The sequence below is a fragment of the Diabrotica virgifera genome, chromosome 3, assembly GCF_917563875.1.
Source record: "Diabrotica virgifera virgifera chromosome 3, PGI_DIABVI_V3a".
NCBI classification, from domain to species: domain Eukaryota; kingdom Metazoa; phylum Arthropoda; class Insecta; order Coleoptera; family Chrysomelidae; genus Diabrotica; species Diabrotica virgifera.
The window spans coordinates 134,627,539-134,654,478 of NC_065445.1; the positions used below are offsets into that span (position 1 = coordinate 134,627,539).

Consider the following 26,940-nt stretch of genomic DNA (forward strand, 5'->3'; position numbering starts at 1 on the left):
TATCCATAACTGCCCCTTTCACAAAAATCATTTAAAATATAGAAGTAAAAATATTGCAAAGCGTACAAAAACCTGTAGTAAAATCTCAGACTAAACGCAAACGCTGCCAAAACGTGTTACGAAGTGATTACGTTATCTACAACTACCAGGTTTAGGGACAGGGATCGACCCAAAATGCTAGTTTTTGAAATTTCCATTTTTGGCCAGCTTCTTATGTAAAATACCACTCTGTGAGTCGTTTACTACCACCAGTTCCTCTCATTTGCAAATTTCTTCCTGAGGTTTTTACTTAAGTACTTCAATAATTGCAGTATCTCTATTAATATTAACCATATTTCTACAAATTGAATAAGGACTCTTTTTATGTTTCAACTCATTGTTTCTCTATTTTTTCCTAAATAAACCTCCTTTCTCACCATAGAACTCTAGTTATATTTAGGTTTTTCACAGCTTTTAAATAATGTAAGGATACATGCTTCAATAACGTTTCTATTCTCGTTTCATCTTATAGGCAATATTTTGGTGCATTGAATCATTTAAAAACCAAACCTTCACAAAAACAACAAATTAAAATATAAAAATTTAATTCGAGATTCGCAATAAATTCCATATTTTATATAAAATCGTTTTTTGAAACAAATTACGTTTTAACAAAACAAACATTAGACCTTGTATCACAACCTTCATACTCCTTTATGTTTCCAATAGAATCCACCTTATCTTCTTTAATACAAGCACATCTGTATTTTTTTGAATTCACCTCATAATACTGTCTAGGCAGGCCAACCCAATCTCTCGAAATTCCTCCACTAAAACATAAATCAAATAAATAGTGTTCTAGATATTGAAATAAAGTATTATCTTTTTATATACAATAGTAAACACTACTCGTTTCTACTACGAAATACAACTCGTTTCTATGTCGGTCCATTTATCTAAGAAAATGTCCAGTAAATGGGCACGATCAGCGCAGCAAGTAAGTTTAAGTTGCTATGAAAGCAAGGCCGCGACCCAAACGGGGCTAGTACATAGATGTAGAGTACCTATATACAAAATATCTTTCAGGTATGGAAAGGTCTACAAGCCATACAGCACCTTCATCTACAATCTACATCATCGACGCAGGCATGACGACGCCAGACAGTGTTCAAAATTGGTCAAAACGTGATCGAAACTAAATTTGTTTAAACTAAAAGTTATCTCGCTGAAAACTTGGAATATTTGAGCTATTATACCGTATAACGAGTATATATATAATAGGGGTCGTTTTTTTAGTTTTCATCCCTTCATTAGGAGGTGAACCACTTAAAAAATATCGTTATACAGGGTGTTTCATTAAGAATGTCCAATCTTTCAGTTGTAGATTCTAGACCTCAAAATATTAGGATTTAACCCAATTCACTTAAATAAAATGTGGCCCCTTACAGAGTTACAGGGTGTTTTATTTAAAAATTTAAAAACTATTTTTGCTCAGTGGTTTAAAACTTTTCGACGTATCCTTTTCATACTTCGTACAAAGTGTAGGTACTGTACACCCTATAAAATTATGTTAAACAAACGTTTCTGGCTATTACCAGAGGCGTACGACAGGGGACAGTGAATGGTTGACCCTTCCCAAATTCTACGCCACTGACGGAAATGCCATTTTAGCGCAATGTTTCGATTCTCCAATACTCTCTATGTAAATAACATACACTTCATTCGCAACGATAAAGTCATTAGTTTTCGAGATATTTGAAGTTAAACATGTAACGGCACAGATATTTGATTAATGTATTGTGCCGCTTAATTTTAAACTTCAAAATTGATTTTAGAGATATTTAATATCTCTAAAATCAATGATTTTAACGTTAAGACTGAAGAGTATATTATTCATTTATAATGATAAAATCATAAGTTTCGAGATATTTGAAATTAAAAATTCAGCAGCACAATACATTAATCAAAATATCTGTGCCGTTATCTACTTTTTTAAGTTCAAATATCTCGAAAACTAATGATTTTATATTATATTATATATATTTTATATTATAGAGAGTATATTCTCTATTGTGGAATAGCACTACTTCATCAAAACTAAAATCTCTTTTCGTAACTCTAACAAATAACATGTGTTTGACATACATGTAAACAATACGTACGAGTGCAATTATTAATTCAGACCAAATGCTCGTGGCGCTCGATGCAAACTTATGCGCAATGTACTCAGTTGCGCACCTTTGCGCAGTTTGTCTTATATATATTTTTATTCCTTACATTGTAATCTTTCATTTAGTGAAGGATTTAATGTGGCACAAGATGGCACAATAAACGTAATACGCTGTCAAACATTAATTTTATCAAAATTTGTATAGGTTTTTAGACAGCCGATTATATCAAAATCAAAATCACCTTTCCGGGAAGCTAACTATGCTATTTTAATCTTTAAAGTATGTACTTTTATCTTAAATAATTACTTTTATATTAGCTATCCACATAAATGAAGTAATATTCCAACTAATAAAAGGCCTCTGAGGATTTAAATTTGATGTATAAAATTATATTGAATTTTGTACTTTTGATCATTAATACATCTGGCCCTAACAAACATAAAAAATCAATTTTTGCTGAGAAGTTGCATCATGACTAGTACAAACAAACCCCTTAATTTCGGCATTCTCAGATTTATTTTTTTTGTACTTACGATCACGTTTCCTTCAATTTTGAACACTGTGCGCCATGGTTGTTTTTTATAGGAATCTAGGTTTGATTATTTGATATAAATTTTAAATACATATTAAACCTTTAATTTTTTCTTAATTTCTGTTATGATTGCTATGTTTATCCTGTTTCCCTTTTAATTGTTCGTTAAACTTCTTATCCGACGCCCTGAGGGGCAATAAGGATTATGAGAAAGAAGATGAAGAAGTTAAACTTCTATTCGTTCCGACCCAATCTTGTACTTCCATATCGCTATTTTTAATCTTTTCGGTATATCAAATCGTTTGTCCTTTACTAGCTGTATTCTTCTTCCTAAGATCCTTGCCAACATAATAGCCTAGCGTTCAAGTATGTAATTCTCCTGTTTCTACCACTAAGTAATCCAAAAATGTAGAGAAACATTATTACTCCAGATATACGAAAATGTCACTGAACCTCTAAAAATCATACCAACAAGCTGAATTTTGAGGAGAATGTCAATTTTTGGACGACAAAAAGATGCAAAAAAGTTTGTCAAACCTACCCCCGGGCTTCCTTTTCCGCGTAGTGGGGGGGGGGGGACGTAAAACATCGATTTACCAAGAATATAGAAAAAAAGATTATATGTATTTATGTCCGCACGTAAGAAGTTATCATTCTTTGGCGTCATTAAAAAGTAGCTTTTTTAATTTTTTTTTTAAACGAAAGAAAAAAAATTTCTTAGATAATAATCTATTTAATGATTTTTATAAAAACAAAAATAATTGAAAGATGAAGTTAGTTTTCAATCCTAATAGCAAAATTAATAATATTGAAAATATTAAAAATATTACTAAAAGATTTTTAAATTGAAAACTTATTGGTACATTTCCCTGGTGACACCTCCAAGGCTTCTACAATTTGCAAGCCAAATGGATGCTGCAGTGAAGACAAAGGGAAGGAATTCTACACTATGCAATTCACAACCCCCGTCTGCAGCTCGGTAATATTCCAACGGAAAATGCACCTGGTTACTCTACGGAGTAATACGACTATAAAATAAAAATGTATACCATTTTTATTCAGTTGCAATGCGAAGGCAAAATAATCTTACTTTTCAATTAGAATACGGAGCGCAGTCCAGTCTGAATCGCGATTTTCGGCTCTTATTGGAGCCTCATCGGAAAGAACGTAGGCACTGTTCTCCATGGAGAACCATGGAGGTTTTCCTGCGCTCCGTATTCTAATTGAAAAGTAAGATTGTTTTGCCTTCGCATTGCAACTGAATGAAAATGGTATACATTTTTATTTTACAAAAATAATTATTTACAATGTAAATAAATTATACATAAGTACCGACAGATAACCTCAAATATATAAATGCACTAAAAACAGTGTATTAAAACCACTTTTACCACTAATATTCAAAATAAATATATTTAATAATAAATTATCAGTAAATATCTATCACTGTCGTATGTATAATTGAATTAACAAAAACACCTTCTTCTTCTTTTACTTCTTGGAGATCTTTCGATCTGTTTAATTCTGAAGCTGCCTCTGGTTAATTTCCTGGGAGGTAGATTGCCAACTATCCCTACATCTTTTAGGTGATCTTCCGAGGGGTCTTGAACCGGGCGGGTTGTTTTCTAGGGCAATTTTGGGAGTCTATTCTGATCCATTCGTCTTACATGGTTGTACCACATCCTCTTGCACTGCCTTCCCCATCTTACAATATCTTGAATTTTACATTGCTCTCTAATGTCTGTATTTCTTACTCTGTATCTTCTTGTTTTCCCCACAATTGTTCTTAGGGTTTTTCATTTCGGCAACTCTTAGCACCTGTTTCGTTTTGTTGGTGTCTTCGCGCACTTCTATGCCATATGTCATGATCGGTCGTATGCAAGTCTTGTAGATTCTAATTTTACTATCTGTGCGCATATACGAATTTGACCAGACTATCTCCCGCAGACATCCTGACAATGCAGATGTTTTGTTGATCTGACTCCTCAAGTCCTTTACTGGGTCGTGAGTGCTTGATATATCTATGTCCAGATATCTGAATTGCATCACCTGTTCTATGGTTGTTCTCAACCACTAACTTACATCTGAGCGGATCTTTTGCTATTGTCATACATTTAGTTTTGTTGGTATAAATGTTCATATTTAGTTGGCGGCTTACTTGAAAGAACTGAAAGAGCTGTCTCTGAAGATCATCTTCTGATTCAGCAATAATCACTGCACCATCTGCGTAACACACCATATCAATTCTTCTGTTGCCCATTCTATATCCGAGATTAAGATATGTTACTTTGTTTATAATTTTGCCCATGAGTAGGTTAAACAAGAAGGGGCTTAAACTGTCTCCTTGTCTAATTCCTCCCGGTGTTGGAATATTTTCAGTGAACTGGTCTTCTGCTCTAACTTTGGTTACGTTGTTGTTATTTAGGTTATGGACTATCTTTGTTATGCTGGTCGGTGTTTTATTTTCTATTAATATATTTTGAATGTCTCCCAGGCGAACTCTCAAACGCCTTCGTCAGATCAATGAAGCAGATATACGCTGGCATGCCGAACTCTATAGCTTTTTCTTTTATTTTTTTTTTATTATAAATACTGCGTCTGTTATATATCGCCCCTTTGTAAAACCTTGTTTTTCTTCAGCATTAGTGATTTTTCTTTCCAGTTTGTCCTTAAGAATACTCGTGAAAAGTTCCATCGTTGTATTTAAGAGGGTTATTCCTCTGTAGTTTTGTGGGCAAGTTTTTGGTCCTTTTTTAAATATGGGGATTGTGATGCTCTTATGACATTCCTCTGGTGTTTATGTTTCGTTTAAGATGTTTTTAAAGAATTGCGACAGTTTACTTGCAAGTTCAGGGCCTTCATATTTTAAAAGTTCATTGGGTATACCATCCGTTCCAGGTGATTTTCTGTTTTTTAGCTTCTTGATCTTTGCTTCTACCTCTTCGTCATAAACCTAACCAAAAAAAAAACACCAATATGCATATATTTTTTTATTTATTCACCCTGTGTATTTGCACTGATACGTAACTTATGAAAGATTTAGCAACTAACTTCAGACTGACTTTTCCCAATCGCGCCTAAAGAAGTATAACTTCAAAAATAAACGCGCGAAATTTGCCATTTTTTACGATTTTTATCAGATCAATGAAATATAACACTTTTACACTTCTCCATACTACATACAAATAGTTCGAAAAGTATTTGATAATTTTATTGTTATTTAAACAATAAATTTATAATATAATGAGTTCATTCCACAGAAATATAAATTTTGCAGTATTTGAAATAGCATATTCACCAAAAATAAACTAAACGTTTAATTATTGAGAGAATTAACTACAATTTTTTGTGGAAAATTGAAGACACTTTGTTTAACATTTTTCATGTTTCCCAGAAATCGTTTTTCTAGCTGGAAGTCAAATTAAGTATTTGCAATTTAGCAATTGTAGTAAATTTGCAGAATTTATTAATAATTAAAAATACAATTCCACAAGAAAATAGTTCCTGGACCACAATAACTTACACATAAATCAATGACATCGTCACTACTGCGATCCAGTACCATGTATTACGTAATGTAACTATTCTGCTTAGTTAAAGAGTTTAAATATCTGGGAGCAACAATCACCAATGACAACAAAATAGAACGAGAAGTTAAATTCATTCTCAAACAATTCTTTCTTGCAATGCAACAACTAATGAAGTCAAAACTTCCCTCACAAGGTGCAAAAATCCAGATATATAAGACCATAACACGACCAGCAGTCGCGTATGGAAGCGAAACATGGACGCTAACAAAAAGAGAAGTAAATAAGCTGCTGGTGTGGGAACGTAAAATAGACATGAGCGCAGACACAATAACGAGTTAAAGTCTCTCTCCGGGAACGAGAATCGAGTCAGATATACATATAAAGGCCAATAGACTCAGATGAATCGTATTTTGGGAAAGACCAGATGGAAGAAGGTCTCTAGGACAAACTAAAAAAAGGTGGAAAGATGCTCATCAGTTCGTCAGAAAGATTCTCAGTCAGAGAAAATCTGAAGAAAATGAGAGTGAGACGATTGAAAATAGTGGCAAAGGACCGACAAACATGGAAAGCGATAGTAAACACGGCAAAGACTCACGAAGAGTTGTAACATCATTGATGATGATGGTGACTATTCTGCTACGAAAAGCCTGTTAAGTATGTAGATCTCGAAACTGTTCAACAACAACATACAATGAACATAATCTTGTTAACACAAAGAAACCTAATTAATTCCGTCTTGTGCAATCGCATTCGAAACATGACAAGCAGGAAACAATGATATTTTTTTTTTACTTTTACTGTAGAGGCATCCGAGTTGTGAACGCCACCTTAGTCACCACATACCTTAGCGACCACCGGATGGTAAGAGCAAAAGTGGAGAAAAACATAAAAAAACGAAATAGCATTAGAAAAATATCAGGACGAAATAAAAAGAACTCTGAACTATGATGAAAATATGTCCCTGGAGACTATCGCTGAAAATCTAAAAGATAATTTTTGGAGACTAGATAAAAAAGGATACAAGATAGGGAGGAGTGGTAAAAACGTAGGGAGGCCTACGTTCAGCAGTGGACACTTTAGGCTTTTTAGACAGATATATCTACGGTAGATGATCATCATCTACTGTATACTATTCAACTTATTTGGTTATTGAAAGAGGTATACCAAACTTGACTTGATATCTTACGACCTAGTATCTATCATTCAAACCTTCTTTCAACCTACCCATCCAATTATTTTTTTATTTAACCACATTTATTTCAAAAATCTTCAAAAAAAAAATCAAAAATTTCCTTCCATTGGAACAATGAGTCAAACGTATCTCTATTACAGAATGGTCATGTAAGGTTCCAATGAAGTTTTTCTTTAACTGAATATGTATTCAATAATGACAAAACATAAATTGAATCAATGTTTTAAGATTACTTAATATTTATTTCAGTCTTATCCTAAAATCCAGTTCTTAATTTTAAGTACAAAATGCCGCTTTAGTATGCGCTATCCAATTATAATTGTAAAAACTGTTGTTCACTGACCTTTTATTAGAACACCACAATTTCGTGCCCGTTTCTTTATTCCACTCAATGTTGCAAGGTGGAAACTTTTTCATGTCTTCCATTTCATTTTCTTTGTCCAGCTCTGCAGCTCTTATCAGTTTCTTAACTTGACTTCCATAAGGAGTAAGCTTACCATCTTCTTTATAATACCTTCCAATAACTTTACCTGCAAATGAAAACATTGGAAAAATATTTACAAATTAAGAATACATTATTTTGTCTTTTTAACATTCAACTATGGTCCATATTTTTTCTTGTCTTTCGTAACTACATCCATGATCTTCTGTAGGTCTTAATTTCATGCCCTATCCATCTAAGGCGTGCTACATTAAGGATCTCGTCGCGATCTCCGAAACTTCTATATAACTCAAAGTTGCAAAAACTGAAAAATACGTGTATAATATTTTTCAAAAATCTATCGAATGATACCAAACACGGCTACCCCACTTCCCCCTGTAGGTGGGGTGGGGGTAACTTTAAAATCTTAAATAGGAATCTCCATTTTTATTGCAGATTTCGATTCCTTACGTAAAAATAAGTAACTTTTTTCTTAATAATAATAATAATCTTTTTAACTTGAGATATTTTTCCCGATTATGGATAGATGGCGCTATAATCGGAAAAAACGATTTACCCTGATGCACTAAGTAATTGATAGAAATGGTCTAATATCTCGAGAAATAGACTTCCAAATGAATAACCAAAAAACACGTGTTTAATATTTTTCAAAAACCTATTGAAGAACACTAAACACGACCCCCCACTCCATCCCATGGAGGTAGGGTGGGGGTAACTTTAAAATCTTAAATACAAACCCCCGTCTTTTATTGCAGATTTTGATTCCTCATTAAAAAATAAGGAATATTTATTCGAGACATTTTTTAGAATTGTTGATAGATGGCGCTGTAATTGGGAAAATACGATTTATTAGCGCCACCTACTAATAAATCCAAAAATGTAATCGAATAAACGTTACTTATTTTCTATGAGGTATTAAAATCTGCAATAAAAAATGGGGGTTCCTATTTAAGATTTTAAAGTTACCCCCTACCCTAGGGTGACCAAATCATAAACTTGAAAAAACGGACATCCAAAGAGGTTTTGGGGGCGATACTCTTCAGGAGCCTCCATTGAAACGGGCACGCTGCAGTTTATCAACACGATTCTACCAATAAGGTAGAGTCTACGAGAAGTGCACGGTAAAGTAAAGGTGTAATTTGGATTTCAATGCATATTTTTTTTATAATTCTCATATCAAAGTTACGCGTGAAGTTAGGCGTATTGATGACAGTTGAGAAACTGTAGGCGACCCCCATTGAAACCTAATCATTGAAACATGCTCTTTTTAGCTAATTTGAGACCTAAACCCTTTTCAATTTACCTATGAATATGTGATTTAATTTAAAATGTGGGGCGTTTAATAAATAAAGACAACGATTTTGCAGCTTAAAAAACGGGACAATCCCATTTTTACGGGACGTTTGGTCACCCTACATCCACCCCTCCAACATGGGATGGAATGGGGAGGTCGTGTTTAGTGTTATTCAATAGGTTGGTAATTTTTTGGTTTTTTATTTGGAATTGCATTTCTCGAGATATTAGACCGTTTCTATACTAAGGAGCAGACTACCCTGCTATAATCCCAAAGCCGCATTAGCGGTATAAAACGGGAGACTATTATTATCAGTATAGTTTTTCCGATTATAGCGTCATCTATCCACAATTCGAAAAAATGTCGTCTGTATTAAAAGTTGCTTATTTTTGCGTAGGCAATCCGAATCTGCAATAAAAAATGTGGGTTCTTATTTAAGATTCTAAAGACACCTCCAGGGTGTAGAGGGGGTATCGTGTTTGGTGTCATTCGATAGATCTTTAAAAAATATTGAAAACATATTTTTCAGTTTTTTGATCCGATGTATATTTCGCAAATTATTCGACTGTCCCGCTACTTCCCTGTATATTATTCCTACATAGAGCATTGTCTTATCCTACATTTCAAGTAGATATAGGCGAACGGCACACGCCTAATTAGAGGCTTAGAAATCTAAAAAACGACCATGAGAGGTGAATGGTAAATTTTGATAATTCTTTATATCTTCGAGGTCGCTGAATCCGAATATGAAGTTTATTTTTAATATAGAATTGGTGGAACATGTTCAAAAATCAAATTTTGTGCAAAAATACGAAAAATCAATTTTGATGATTTTTCAACTTTACCTCGCTGTATCTTTGGTCGCTGTAAATATTTTCTTTTGGATTTTAGATAACAACGAGCTTTGTCCAAATGGTTAAAAGAATTAAAAAAAAGTTATTAATTTTTAAAAATTTTGTCGTCAGATTTCGTTAATTTCAAGTTTAATTAAAAAAGTTGAGCGACGAACTTTTTAGCTTATAATTTTAACCAATACAGCATTAAAACATAACTGATGAAGAAGTTTTCCGAAAAATTTCAAGTCAAAATATGCAATAGGAAAAAAGTTATATGACTTTAAAAACGCACACATAGTGTTAGGCAAGCGGCAGCAACCCCTAAAATGATGTTATACCGACCACGAAATCAACTTTAAGGTGAATGACCAATTTTGATGATTCTTTATGTTTTCGAGGTCGCGGAATCTGAATATGATGTTTATTTTTATTTAAAATTGATGGAACATGCTCAAAAATCAAATTTTATGCAAAAATGCAAAAAATTAATTAAGATGATTTTTCAACTTTAACTAGCTGTATTAGTGGAGTCACTGAAGGTGGATATGAGCTATTACCTCCGATTTCGTTGAACCTCCATAGATTTGCATGAAAATTGGTGAGTGGTTAGAGGATATCTCAAGGAACAAAGGTGACATGGTGCCAACTTGCGCTTTTACCCTGGGGGGTGGATGCCACCCCTTCTCGGGGGTGAAAATTATTTTAATTAAAATAATACCATAAATCGATAGAGGGACAAATTATAAGTAAAATTTGTAATATAAAGTTATTAAAATAAATCAAAAGTTTTTGAGTTATTAAACATCAAAGATTTTAATTTTTCTTAAGAAAAATCCATGTTTTTAACCGATTTTTCATAAATAACTCAAAAACTGTAAGTTTTTAGAAAAAAGTTAATATTACCAAAATTGGAGCTAATAAAAAATGAAATAAACTCGTTACTAAAAAAACATTTTAGTTTTAACATAAAGTAAGTTATAGGTAATTGAATGTATAATTTTTTCGGCGACTTCCCAAATTCAAATATTCAATCTTAAATAACGGGAAAATTATGCATTTTATAACATAAAGTATTAAACATTTGTCAAAGTACTTAAAAATATCTATCAAATGAGTCCCCGAACAAGTTGATAGCGTTAAAAGTTTATGCACCAAACAGTTTTCAAAATTTATCTTTTAAAAGTTTTTATAAAAAATGGTGTTGTTTTTTTTTAATAACTCCGTCAGTTTTTACGATATCACGTTCATCTAAAAACCGTTTGAAAGCTAATTTTAAGGGATAATAATCCAAGTTAAATTTATCCTTTTAAACTTCTTCCTTTTTTAAAAATAAAAGGTTAAATAGTCCCGATTACATGGTTGTCGCAGCAAAATTTAAGGTTTAAACGTTTCTATCTCGGTTATTTTTTACCCTAGGGAATTAGTAAAAACGGTAGAATGCTTGGTACAGCAAAAACTAAAATTTGGTTAAAAATCATTTTTTACGTATATTGAGTATTTTTGGAGTTATTATCAAAAGAAAATGAAAATTACAATAATTTTAAAAATTCTGATTTTCTTAAATTATATCTTTTTTTCAAAAATATGCATTCTAAACCGGTCAAAATTATTGAAACGATTACGAATGCTAATATAAAAAAAAATTAGTAAGGATGCCTATAAATTTTAATTTTTGTAGAAATGGCGTATGTTTTATTTTTCACTTTTTCCTAAAAAATTCGAAAGGGTTCTCTTATTTTCATCGTAACTTGCTTAATTTTGATGCTATTAACTTCTACTGGAGCTCATTTGATAGGTATTCCGAAGTACTTTAATAAGTGTATGACACGTATATTTTATAAAATGGATCGTTTTCCCGTTATTTAAGCTTGAATACATAGATTTGAGTACTCATCTAAAAAAATATACATTCAATTACCCCTAACTCACTTTCAATTAACATTAGTTTAGTTTTTTAAGCAAGCAGTTTATTTCGTTTTTCATTAGCTTCAATTTTGGTAATTATAACTTTTTTGTAAAAACTTATAGTTTTTGAGTTATTTATGAAAAATCGGTTAAAAACATGGATGTTTCTAACGAAAAATTAAAATCTTTGATGTTTAATAACTAAAAAAGTTTTGATTTATTTTAATAACTTTATATAACAAATTTTGCTTAGAATTCGACACTCTATCGATTTGTGGTATTATTTTTAATAAAATAATTTTTACCTCCGAAAAGGGGTGGAATCGACCCCCAGGATAAAAGCGCAAGTTTGCATTATGTCACCTTTGTTCCTTGAGGTATTCTCTAACTACTCACCAATTTTTATGAAAATCAATGGAGGTTCAATGAAATCGGAGGCGAAAACCTTCAGTGACTGCACTATATCTTTGATTGCTGTAAATATTTCCTTTCGAAAATCTTTGAAGTATTTAGACAACAATGAGATTTGTCCAAGATGTTTTTGTATCGGATTTTTAAAGTCATATAACTCTTTTTATATTGTATATTTGACTTGAAATTTTCCAGAAAACTTCCTCATGAGTTATATTTTAATTTGGTGTTAGTAAAAATTTTAGTCTAAAAAGTTCGTCGCTCAACTTTTTTAAGTAAACATGAGCCTAACAGAATCTGACGACAAAATGGTTAAAAATTAATAACTCCTCTTTCAAATTGTTAACATTTCGGACAAATCTCGTTGTTATCCAAATACTTGAGAGATGATACAGTAAAATTTTCAAGGGGAAATATTCACAGCGACCAAAGATAGAGCGAGTTAAATTTGAAAAATAATTTAAATTAATTTTTCGCATTTTTGAATAAAATTTGATTTTTGAACATATTCCACCAAATGTAGATAAAAATAAACTTCATATTTGGATTCAGCGACCTCAAAAATATAAAGAATGGCTAAAATTTGTCATTCACCTCAAAGTTGATTTTCGTGGTCGGTATAACGTGATTTTAGGGGTTGCTGCCGCTCACCTAATACATCGATGCGATAAAAACAATAACAGAAAAAATTAATGAGATAACTATCATTGATATAAAAAAAAATAATAAGAAAGAAAACTCCTTTACCTACTTGTTCATAAGAACTCTTGTAAAATTTAACCCAGTGGTCAAGGGACCTCAACTCCTCTTTACTTAGATCTGCAACATCATCACTGAGATCCTCTTTGTCGAATTTGCCAGTTACGAAACTCCTTGATGCATCACAACCTTGAAAATAAATTTAATTAATTATTGGTAATTTTTTCAGAAAGATAAACAAGAAAAAGTACAGTTTATCCTACTTGATTTCTAATATTCATTATTTGAGTCATTATGAAGTGAATTAGATGGAATCACTTATTTCTATGAGCCAGTAGTAATATAGTCACTACAACGAATGATGCAATCTAGTCAATGTAGTTTGGTTAGGTCTATATTGTTTTTAACAAAGTTTTTGGAAAAGTACATGAAAATGGCATTCAATACAGCAATTATTAACATATATAATACTTCTATATTGATGGAACTGAAACATGGGCTTTTAACAACAATAACAACATAGTCCACAAACTTCAAGTGAGTCAGAGAGCTTTGCAGCACAGAATACTCAACTTTAAGCTCGGTGATCGAAAGTCCAATGACGAAATAAGAAGACGATGAAAAGTAATATGATGAACTTGGCTGTAATCCAAAAGATTGTCAAATTAAAATGGAACTGGGCAGGACATCTAGGAAGAATGTAAGACAACTGTTGGACGAAGTGAATTGCGAAATGGAGACCAAGAGCCAGTAAGAGAAGTAGAGGCAGACCTCAAACCAGATGGACTGATGACATTAAGGCATAATCCTTAACGATCCGTCCTCCACAATCCATTAGTGGCCAGCCACTCACTTAATGATTAAGCGAATGGATGGTCATGAATGAATGCAAAAAACAATGAACAGAAATGAATGGACACACCTAAAGAAGGCTTACATCTGATGATGGATGAGAATAGCTGTTGATAATGATTATAGATGTAAAAGTAAACAGTAGTCACAAAACAGAACAGCAAAATGGAAGTTATTAATGATTATTTAATAACACATACCAGACAATGATTCAACATCCCGTCGATATAGTTCATTCACTGAGCTAAATTATAAAATTTAAAAAATAGACTTTTGTTTTAACTGATGCCATTTTATTTTGTTAATAAACTTCATGTGAATGCTTTTTTGTTTACATATTGCTTAGGTAAGTATGTTGTACAGTAATTTTCAGTCATTGACAGTAGGTAAAGGTAAAGATCTAACCAAGCCAAAAAAAGGATAATAATTCATACTGAAAAAAAATTATAACTTCAAGGCATCAACATGAATTTAAAATGGAAATAACATGAAAATTATAGAAGGAAAAGAACATGAAAATTATAAATAAGAATCATTATAAATAACAACATATAAGTTAAATAACAACATACAAGAAATAAGAACAATTATAAATAAATCAGTATGCTTGGAACCTTCATAGTGTAAACACACACATTGAAGACGAGTTCATTCATTACAAAGCAATTAGTGAGCAGGTTGTTAACTAGTTGATTTATACAAAAAAAATAGTTAAGAATCATGGCTTCCGAGAGCAGCGAAACAGAAGAAGAGGAAGAAATGGAAATGGATGATACCGGACAGTGGACAAAAGTGAAAAGGAAAAGGAAAAAACATTTGGATAATCCAGCAAAAAAAGAATCACACAACCACAACTATCTCAACAGCAAGTGCAAGATATAATAATTGGACCACAATCTTCTGAAAACATAACACAACAAACTCAGCAAAACTCACAAAAAGATATCAACACTCCAAGTCATCAAAAAAAGGTAACTTACAACAACACACAAAACTATTCACTTCAAATGAAAACCATCAGTAATAAAAACTATAAACAAATTTTTTTTTTAACAACTCATCAAGAATTATCAAGGTTACAGTTGGCTAATTATTGGAGTGTTGGAGATCCAAACTCTTCCGATGTTATAATAAAAACTAGAAGTGGTTTTATTTTAAAAAGTAATCAGGATAATAAACACATTAAAACAAAGCTGAAATCATTAGTCCAGTCAGGTGTGGTCAAAGAATACAAAGAAACAAATTCTAACCAAAATCCATCAACACCACATAAATCACAAAACACAACTTTCGCCTGTGTTATATCATCAGTAGAATTGGATATTGAGGATACACATATAAAAGACCACCTTACCAATATCGGAATAACACACAGATACTGCAAAAGAATTACATCAAGAAAAACCGGAAAACTGACACCTCTGATTAGAATAATTACGGGAGATTACTCATCATTTCAAAAACTATTAAGCGAGGGAGTGTTCTTTAAGAACTACCACTATCCTGTTTATCCCAGTCAACCACCCGAACCTTCTCCTATCCCATGTTCTAAATGCTTACTATATACCCACACTACAGAGAACTGCACCACATCAATAAGCTGTAGGAAATGCCAAGGAAAACATTCAACACAAATGTGCACCTCTCCTCTTCCAGAAAAGTGTTTGTCGTGCAACGCCGAAGACCACCAAGCATGGTCACCTAAATGTCCTAACAGACCAACTAAACCTATCGAAGGAATTCCTAATGCGCGAATTAAGTCTATGAACAAAAAATCCTCCGAAATGCCATCAGAAATTACTGGTACGAGCAGAATACATTCACCAATGACATATCATGATCGTATTATTGAAACATATACTAACAAACTAAATAATCCTAAAAATAAAGATCGTCAAGAAATCATAATTAAGCTAAAAAAGAGATTTGTACATCTATATAACATTGATACTACCCCAGTATTTAGCGGAAATCGACTATTTATACTCATGTTCGATCTGGAAAAACCAACCAATGACTCACCAACTATGCCACAGGAAGGCCTTGCAATATTTCAGGATAATGGCTCATAAGGTGAGGTTTCTTTATTCAAATATCAATAGTTTTCAACCAAAGAAATATTTAATATACAACTATTTACAAGCTAACAATATCGATAGTTTTATGTGTGTGGAAAGCAACAATAAAGATTTTATTAACCCATATTGTGACTGGTCTATAATCCAACAAAAAGGAAATATATTAAACCAAAACTTCAGAGGAGGCAGTCTTATACAATCCAGAAAAACATGGAAGATGGGGAAAGAAAATCCTCCACGAATAAACAACCCTCTTAATAACTGCATTCATGTCTCATTTCCTTTTAAAGACTCCAAATTACATATTTTCGTAGTCTATATTCACAATTCCTCACTAATTGAAGAAACTATCTTCATTAAGGCATCCCTTTATGATTATTCAATAATAATTGGCGATTTTAACCCAAAATCAAGCCCCTCACGTATGAAGCAAATCAGAGGTTTTCTTCAAAGTTCTAATTTTTGTCAAATACCTACTCCTCCTACGTTTATAATGGCAGGTAACCCAAGCACAACTCCAGATATATTATTTTGTTCTAAAAATATTATAAATAATATCACAAATATACTTGTAACTCCAGATCTGGGAAGTGATCACTTGGCATTGCAATTTGATTTTAATCTACATCATGATCCTGACCACATTAATGAAATTAATCTTCCCAATATAGCAAAATGTAATGTACAAAATGTAAATAGTAGAATGAAAGAATTTTTGAATATAAGGCATGACATTTGCCCAAATTACATTAAAAATTTCAACACTATGTTGTCTAAATTAATAATAGAAAATTCGCCCAAACAGAAGAAATCACCCTTTAATTACAATCTTCCACCCTTCATTTTGTCTCTGATTAAATTGAAGAGACAGTTACTCAGGCAGATCCAAAAAAATGAGACACATGCATTAAAATCACAATTTAATGAACTAAACCAAGATATTCACAAACTTATATCACAATTTAAACAACATAAATGGATCCTAGCATGTAAAAGTATAAACTCCATGAAAGGAAAAACATACTGGAATGAAATAAAAAAACTGTCTAAATATAAATCGTTTAGACAACAGATTTCAGAACTGATATATGATGGCCAGACATATAGTACAGATGAAGAAAAATGTAGTGCTTTTGCTAGATACTTTCAAGAAACCTACAAATTTGATAAGGATGACAATTTTGATAGAGATACCTTAGAGGAGGTGGATAGTTGGTTTGGAAGTTTTTATGAAGATAGTCGTAATCTGAATGCTCTTCAGGACATCACAGAAGATGAATACGACGAGGCTCTATATAAAGGAAAAAATACAGCTCCAGGCAAAGATTCCATCAATCGTAAAATCCTTAGACAACTAGATCCAGATATTCATAAGGAGATAATGAGCATATATAACTATTGTATCATGAATCATTTCTTCCCTGATGAGTGGAAGACAGGCATTGTAATAGTTATCCCTAAACCTTATACTAACCATCAACTACCCCAAAATTACCGCCCAATCACCCTTCTCCCAGTAATTGGAAAAAATTTTGAGAAAATTATCCAAGGAAGATTATATAATGAATTAAACCAACATATTCCAGCACACCAGTTTGGATTTAGAGAAAAATCATCTACAATCCTTCCTCTTTCAATAGTAACATCCAATATACAGGCAGCAAGATTACAAGGACTAAAGGCCGCTGGAGTTTTCTTGGACATCAAGAAGGCTTTTGACTCCGTTTGGCATAGAGGATTGTTATGAAAGACAGAATGAAATGCTCCCCTTCTCTAATATGGATTATTGACGAATTTCTTAGAAGACGCAGGTGTATAGTTAAGATCAATGAAACATATTCCCATTCATTTTCAGTGCAACAAGGAGTTCCACAAGGTTCACCACTCTCCCCTCTATTGTATAATCTCTATTGCAGTGACATATGCGACAATAGACTAACCAACACTAATTTGCTACAATTTGCTGATGACACTGCAGTGATATCATATGGAAAAAATTTAATAAAGACAATGGACTTATTGCAGAGGCAGGTGGATGACACAATATCTTGGATGAATAAATGGAGATTAACAATAAATCCTTCTAAAACAAAAGTAATAATATTTAACCATAGAATCCAAGATCACTCACCAACTATAAACATATGCGACAATATTATTAAACCCTCCCAAACTGTTAAGTATTTGGGAATAGAAATAAATAACAAATTGACGTACAACCACCACACAGCAGTTATAAAAAGGAAAATTATAACTAGAGCAAAACACTTCAGAAGTTTAACATACAAGAATGAGGGAATTACGATTGAAACAGCAGCCAATATTTATAAAATGATTTGCAGGCCCATGCTGGAGTATGGTTCTGCAATTTTCTATAATTCTAAAGGCCCTGCCAAAAATAATATAAAAGTGGCTGAAACAACTAGCCTTCGACAAATTACTAGAATGTGTCATCCTGATAATCCACTTCACAATCCATCCAACAGAATGCTGTACGAGGAAACTGGAATTGAACCTATTAATGAGAGACTCAATAAGCTGTTTAAATATCTCTTTATTAATGACAGTAACAAAAATTTGATTGAGCCCCACATTGTGAAGATACCAGAGGACACTGCCCGTAGATATCCAGGAAGAACTCTTTTTGAAGAAATCTGCTACACATCAAGACAATAAACAACTCTATTCAAATCATCATCTGTATTGTAACTAATTGTCAGTGATATTGTGATTACCGCCACATACAAATATTTTTTTTTAATTATTGTATTGTATTAATATTAACAAAAAACATATATTGTAATAATGTATATTAATTGTGTAAATTGGCTGAAAGACTTCGGTCGATGGCGTTTTGGTACATTGTATCAATAAAGTGTGTCTCTCTCTCTGATGCCATTTTATTTTGTTAATAAACTTCATGTGAATGCTTTTTTGTTTAAATATTGCTTATGTAAGTATGTTGTACAGTAATTTTCAGTCATTGCCAGTAGGTAAAGGTAAAGATCTAACCAAGCCAAAAAAAGGATAATAATTCATACTGAAAAAAAAATTATAACTTCCAAGGCATCAACATGAATTTAAAATGGAAATAACATGAAAATTATAGAAGGAAAAGAACATGAAAATTATAAATAAGAATATTATTATTTTTACATTGCCAAGACTAGAAAATCCCAGCTGCTCTTTGTCATATTTTATTGTAGACAGATGAGTGAGTAGCTTTGGTTCTGTGGGTAGAAAAGTGATGTAGTATATAAAGTAACTTAGGAATAATACCCTATATGTGCAAATAATGGAAATAAGAATGAGTATGAGGGAACATTTACAACGAGAAGGTGTAGTATAATTGTATGTACTTAACCTTTTGACTGCCACCCACAGTAAGAGATTATTCTCCATACGCCCAATTTTAGGCCCATAAGATGAACCATATGAAGAACACAAGGGTTGAGTTGCTGGCACATAAACAAAGTTTGTCAAAACGTGAGAGGACCGTTGCTGGCAGTCAATAGGTTAATACAAAAGAAACGAAATTTATTGACGATATATCTAGATAAAACAGATAAATGTTACTTCGATTATATTCAAAAATATGATTTAACCCATTCGCTACCAAGGGGGTACTTATTTAAGTTTCGTCCTCACAGACCTGAACTACATATTTAAAGTCATTAGTCAAGTTAAACAGTGTTTTTTGATCTCTGCTCGAATTATTGGATTTAAAGTGGTTTAAACTTATCCAAAATTTTCGTTCTTTTTGTGTATTGTTCTTCAAATGTATCTACGTTCATTGAAGAGATTAATTTTCTTGTTTTTGTTTGCAAGTCCAATCAATATTTGATAATATTATTTCATCTATTGTGTATACTCCTTATAAAAAGCTACTAATTAAGCCAAAAAAAGTGCCAACTGATAAGAACTTAATTGAGGTGATAGGTTTATTAGTCCAGGAATATTAGAACTGATATACTCACATTATATTAGCCCAGTGAAATTGGCATTATGGCTGCAAATAAGTGTTCAAAGTGCAATGAAGATATCAGTGATAAATCAGTGGCTTGTGACAGCTGTCATATTATTCTTCATCCGACCGAAGGATGTACTGGCTTAAGTGCTTCTGAACTTCGAGCTGTTGTAATCCAGAAGAGAACGTTGTTCTACTTTTGTTCTGATTGCCGACTGTCATTCAAAAGTGTGCCCAAAATTCTAAGAGAAGTTGAAAACCTGAAGTGCGAAGTCACCTTACTCAAAGCTGAAATCCAGATGCTAAAAGATAACAAGAGTAACTTTCCAATAACCGATGACATCATAAATGAGCTACACGAACGCCAAAAAAGGTCAAATAATTTACTTATCTTCAATCTCCCAGAACCATCAACTTCAACTGAGGATATTAATCAAATAAAAACACTTTTATCTGGAGCGAGTGAAGGTGCGATAAGTGTCAACAGTAAACATATCTTTCGTTTTGGGAAGAAGAATAAAAACGGTCATAGACCAATTAAAATCGTTCTTTCCTCGGCTCGCGAAGTGCATCAAATCTTAAGAAACAAAGTTAAATTAGGCCAGGCAAATAAAATATTTTTCCTATCTGATCAAACTCCCTGTCAGAAAAAGCAACTCGATTCAGTGAAAAACGAACTTAGAGTGCGTCAACAGGCTGGTGAGCAAAATTTAACTATTAAATACTTCAACAATACACCGAAAATCTGTAAAAAAAACTAAAACCGGGCAGCCCTATACTTTATTACCAAAATGTTAGAGGACTAAGAACTAAACTGTCTGACCTCAGCTTGAATGTCAGCAACTGTTCCTATGATATCATTATCTTAACTGAAACCTGGCTCACACCTGAAATTACGGATGCTGAACTTGGACTTCTCAACTACAACATCTACAGAACTGACCGCTCTAAGGACTCCAGTGTCTTCAGTAGAGGTGGGGGAGTTTTGATTGCCATTAAGAACTCAATTCCTTCTTATCAAATTCAGTCTGATCCTTCGATTGAACAGTTGTTTGTTCTCTTTAATAACAAATCTATAATCGGTACAGTATATTTTCCACCTAAATCTATAGCTACTTTATACCAATCGTACTTTGAACAGCTTATCACTATAAGCGAGCAATATGATAGAGCAAACCTTTTTCTATTGGGTGATTTTAATCTTCCATCTGCAGTTTGGGATGTCGATGATTATTGTTCCGTTGCTTCTCCTCAGCCTACAGCTACACAATCTGAAGCTGATTCTATTGAAACTATATCCAATATCTGTGCTTTTTTCAATCTCTTCCAGACCAACGAAATAACCAACGATAGAGGAGTTACGCTTGATCTCATTTTATCTCCATTGGGTATTGATGTATTGAAGGCTATCGACACTTTAATTCCAGTGGACACACATCATCCTCCGCTTGAATGCAGTTTGCCACTCAAAATCACAAATGATCATTTATCTGGTGAAGAGTATTATTATGACTTTGTTCATGCTGACTATGCAGCAATTCGTTCATCCCTTCAAGCAATTAATTGGGATGGTGCACTTCAAGGAAAAGTACTCTCTGACATGGTTTCTGTATTTTACGACATTTTTTATTCCATCATTGATTGTTTTGTTCCGCTAAAAAAAATCTGTGATAAGAAATATCCATGCTGGTACTCCTCTGAGCTGAAGAAGTTGCTTCACGAGAAGAAATCAGTGCACAAGATATATAAGAGCACAAGGTGTCCAGAAAGTTATGCAGCATTTAGTAACTTAAGAACTAGATGTAAATTTTTATCAAGACAGTGTTATGCTGATTACATTCAACGTACCGAACATTCTATTGTTAATAACGTTAAATCCTTTTGGAAATTTGTAAGTAGTAAAAGGGAAAATAACGCTATACCTAATACAATGACTCTTGGAGATCGTACTGCCTTCAATGGAACTGATATTGCTAATCTTTTTGCTAACCAATTCTCTTCCGTCTATACTAACCAATCCTTACATCCGCATGTAACCCAGATTTCACCTTTGGTTAATGTGTCTAATTATCACATTGAAATTTCAAAAATCTACGAAAAACTGTCTGAACTCAATACCAACAAAGGTCCTGGTCCTGATGGAATTCCCCCCACTTTCCTTAAAACATTCAGCTTCATTCTATCGCGCCCTCTTTTTTATATATTTAATAAGTCTTTATCAACAGGGGAATTTCCAGACTACTGGAAAAACTCTTATGTCACTCCAATATATAAATCAGGTCGAAAATCGGATATAGGTAACTATCGTCCCATTTGTATTCTTAGTGCTATTCCTAAAGTTTTTGAGAGTATTATTTCCGATTATTTAAGTTATGACTTCTCGCCAATTATAGGGGCCCAACAATTTGGATTTACATCCAAAAAATCAGCAGAATTGGGTCTCATAACATATGTTGATTTTTTGACAGATGCTCTTGAGAGGGGTTTACAAGTTGACTCTGTGTATACTGACTTTTCCAAAGCTTTCGACAAAGTTAATCATGAGCTCTTGATTCATAAACTTTATTTATACGGAGTTGATGGCCTTATATTGAAGTGGCTCAAGAGCTATCTTACGCAAAGATCGCAAATTGTCAGGGTTAATCATCACTATTCTCATACCATCTCTGTTAACTCAGGTGTACCACAGGGATCACACTTGGGACCTCTGTTGTTTAATATATTTATCAATGATCTAATACCCTGTTTCCAAGTAAGTGAAACTTTGTTATTCGCTGATGATTTAAAATGTTTTAAAATAATCACATCTGAGGCTGATTCACTTAGTCTACAAGGTGATATTGATCGCCTATCTAACTGGTGTATGCAAAATGGTATGTGTTTGAATGCATCCAAATGCCATATTTTTCGTTTCCACCGAACTCATCATCCAATCATCTTCGAATATAGTATAAATAATCTGACCTTACATTCTGCCTCTGAAACTAGGGATCTAGGTGTGATCCTTGACTCCACCCTTAGCTATAAATCACACATTTACAGTACAATACAGAAGTCTATGAAGATGCTTGGCTTTATAAAAAGAACCACTAGAGACTTTACAAACATCTCAGCTATTAAATCTCTTTATTTCTCCCTGGTTAGATCTCATTTCGATTACTGTTCCACAATTTGGTCCCCCTATTACTTTACTCATAAACTGAAGATTGAGGCTGTCCAACACAATTTTCTGAGATATACTGCCAGTAAGTTGCATGTATACTATGACTATTCTGTATTAGAGCGCATACTGAACTTACCTCCTCTTGAGGTACGCAGAAAACAAAGAGACTTAATTATTTTATTTAAAATTATCAACGGGCTGTGTAACTGCCCCGAACTTCTCTCCAAAATATCTCTATTTGTCCCCAGTCGTTCGACTAGGCAGGTGCAAACCTTTTATGTCTCTTTTCATAGATTCAATTATTCCTACAACACATTTATTCCTAGAACTCTTCGATTAGCTAACTCATTAAATAACCTCGAAATTTTTAATATATCAGTTTCCCGCTTTAAAAACCTAATTTCTTCCCTAACTTTTTAACTTTTTAATATTTTCGGCCAGAGCTTTTGTATTGTGATTAGTGTTACATGACCTGTATGTATTAGATAACTTAAAACCGTTATACCTTACAACATTTCCGAATTGATTTAGGTGATATCTTTTGTTTGTAATTGTACTGACCTAATGTTATCTTATTCTTTTTTTTTTTCTTTTTTGTAACTGTATTACTCATACGAGTTATTTTTCCCAAACCACTTGGTTATATGTTATATTACGATAGTTTATGTTATATAATTGTATAATTATGTTATATAATTTAGAACACTGTAAAATTTATATCGGAATAGGGCTTGCCCGTGAATAAATAAATAAATAAATAAATAAATTTAAATTGTCATTAAAAGCATATTGGTAAAGTTAACAGCACCATTTTATAAGGCCGAATTCAGACTAAGACTATTTTTTATTACTAATTTATTGCTAATTTATTACGTAAAGAAAAAATTTATTGCTGTAACCATTTCCGAAAAACTGCCGTTTCTGAGAAACTGTAGGTGCTGCTAGCTTTACGGTAAAGCTAGCAGCTCCCACTGTTTCTCGGAAACGGCTAGAGCAATAAATGTGTTCTTTCCATAATAAATTAGCAATAAAATATAGTCTTAGCCTGAATTCAGCCTTATAAAATGGTGCTGCTGACTTTACCAACATATTAAAAGCAATGCGATCAGTGGCTCACGGGTGAGACGCTGGACTATGGGAAAAATCGATATGAATATTATTATAAGAGCCGGTTGTTAGCGAATGTGTTAAATAGAAGTCAAAGTCAAAATTTTATTTACGCATATAGCATTTACAGAGTACGTAGGTATAAAACAACACTAATTATAAAAGTACAAAGGATAGTTATAAGTATAACCTATATAGTCTTACAAAGTTAAATCATTAGAATATACATACAAGTCAAAATGTATTAAAAGATTACTATAACAATAACAAGATGTCGTGACTAGATTTTTTTTTCAATAATTATAAAAACACTGAAACATATATATAACAAAAAGTTTGGAGGTAATAAATTTGAAATCAGATTACATATTTCATAAATAAGACACATTTTACCATAATAATTTTAACATTAATTTGATAGAAACTTTTTTATTTTACCACTAAATTTATTAAAACCATCATTAAATAAATCCAAATCACACTTTTGTAACATTTCATTTGTTAATTTGCTCATTCGACAAATAGGCGAGTTAATGCCATAATTGGTTCTATGAAACTCGATGTTAAGTAGTTGGCTATTTCTGGAATTAATAGATGGAACACGCAGGCCAACAGCTGCCAGGAGATCTGGGTCATCAATAATATTATTTATGATTTTATATATTGTACAAATATCTAAATAGTTCCTTCTGGTTTCCAAGGGGGTTAAATTCAAAAGCCTCATGATGTCATTAATATTTATCTCTTCATAAGGTATTTTTAGTTTGTGTCTCAAAAACTTTCTCTGAACTCGTTCAAGTTTTTCTTTGTGCACAGTGTAATATGGATGCCATATAGGTGCTGCATATTCTAGAATTGATCGCACTAAGGAACAGTAAACTTCCTTTAAAACAAATATATTGTCAAAACATTTTAATGTTCTAAAAACAAACCCTAACAACCTCATTGCTTTATTTGTAATCAGATCAATATGGTTTGAGAAATTTAATTCACTATCAAACCATACACCAAGATCTTTTATTAGGTAACATCTTTCAAGGCCTACCGAATTCAGAGTGTAATTGAAAAGAATAGGCTTTTTTATTCTGCTAAATGTAATGATTTTACATTTATTTATATTTAATGTTAGATTATTATTATTACACCAATTTGAGAAGATATTGAGTTCTCTTTGTAAGTCTAGACAATCATTTGGAGACTTGATGATGTTCAGTATTTTGACATCATCTGCGAAGGCCTTGAATAAACAGTTATTAAAAACATTCTTGATATCATTAATAAATACATTGAATAATAAACTTGATAAGTGACCACCCTGTGGAATTCCAGAAGTAACAATGATTTCAGATGAGATAAAGTTCTTCATTTTCACAATTTGTTTTCTTTCTTTAAGGTTACTTTGAAACCAATCAAACATTGATCCATGAATGCCCAAGGCAGACATTTTTCCAAGTAAGATATTCTGATCAATTTTGTCGAATGCCTTAGAGAAATCGGTATAAGTTACATCAACCTGGTACCCATTCTCCAAGGCACCTAACAAGACATGCTCATAACTTAAAAGATTAGAAACTGTTGACCTACCTTTGGTGAAACCGTGCTGTTCATCAATAATAATATCTCTAAAAAGTGGATTTAATTTATCTGCCACTATTGCTTCGAAAACCTTTGGAATAAGTGAAGTCTTAGATATGGCTCTATAATTTTTAATATTTGACTTATCTCCATCTTTATAAACGGGTGTAACAAAAAATTGTTTCCAAACAGCTGGAAATTTTCCAGTTTTCAAGGATAGGTTAAAGATTTTACACAAAACTTCTGAAAGGACATATTTACAGTTCTCTAAAAACAATACTGGCAGATCATCCGGACCCTTACTTAATGATGGTTTCAATTTGTTTATTCTATCAAAAACATCCAACACAGAAAATTCCATACCACCAATATCTAAAAATTTTTCATATTTAAAAGACATGTGTGTATCTTCATATTCCGAGAAAACAGATGCAAAATGTTCAGAAAACAACTCAGTTATTTCCTGGGGGTCAATTGCCTCTCTTTCAGAAAAGGACATACACTGTGGATACTATTTGTAGAACAAATAAAAAGCATTTTTATAATATCAGTCATAACTATTTAGCATTATTAGAATTATCGACTTACCAACAAATACATTATACTGCTGATTGGGACCATAGTGTTTATGTCCTCGAGACACATCAAAAACTTTCCCTAAGAGAGCTAAGTAAAGTTGTGGTTTGTCTACTCCATTGTAAGACTTCAACTCATCCTTTGTAAATAATGGAACTCCTGAATTTTCGGTAAATTTTGTGTTATAAAACAAAAGGGACCCAAGAAGAGTTCCAATAACATTACTGGTCTGATCTGGTAAAAATATTCCTACAATAATAATAAGAACAGAACATCCTGCAACAGTTTTATACATATTTAAATACTATTGCCGCGTTGATTTGGATACTGTCGCTATTAGAATATTTTAAAATAAGTTAACGTCATCATACAAACTTAAGTAGTTTAAAATGTACATGTATATTTAAAAAGCATTACAACTAAACTTAAATTAGGTTTTTAAAAATATCTTCTATCGATATGACATGACATAACCTTAAAATATAGAACTGTCAAAAATAAAAACAAATGAGAAATTTGTGGAATGTTTGTTGATCATGCCCCGCTAACTCTAATAAAAAACATGTAATCGTATTTATTTTCCTTCCGTTTAGTCAGAGGCGCTGATGTCGGCATTGTGATTGGTGGAACA

The 26,940-nt window shown here is 32.5% G+C and overlaps 2 protein-coding genes across 2 annotated transcripts in view; one reads left to right on the forward strand and one right to left on the reverse strand.

Annotated features, from left to right (window-relative positions):
• LOC114327485 (mpv17-like protein) overlaps positions 1 to 26,940 on the forward strand; it is a 39,997-nt gene that overhangs the window by 3,425 nt on the left and 9,632 nt on the right. The window lies entirely within an intron of this gene.
• LOC114327484 (neuferricin) lies at positions 568 to 26,788 on the reverse strand. The gene is made up of 4 exons (XM_028276122.2): positions 26,322 to 26,788; positions 13,040 to 13,180; positions 7,748 to 7,934; positions 568 to 809 (listed from the first exon to the last, which is right to left on the reverse strand). Exons 1-4 carry the CDS (start codon positions 26,602 to 26,604, stop codon positions 641 to 643), a joined length of 780 nt encoding a protein of 259 aa, XP_028131923.1. The 5' UTR covers positions 26,605 to 26,788; the 3' UTR covers positions 568 to 640.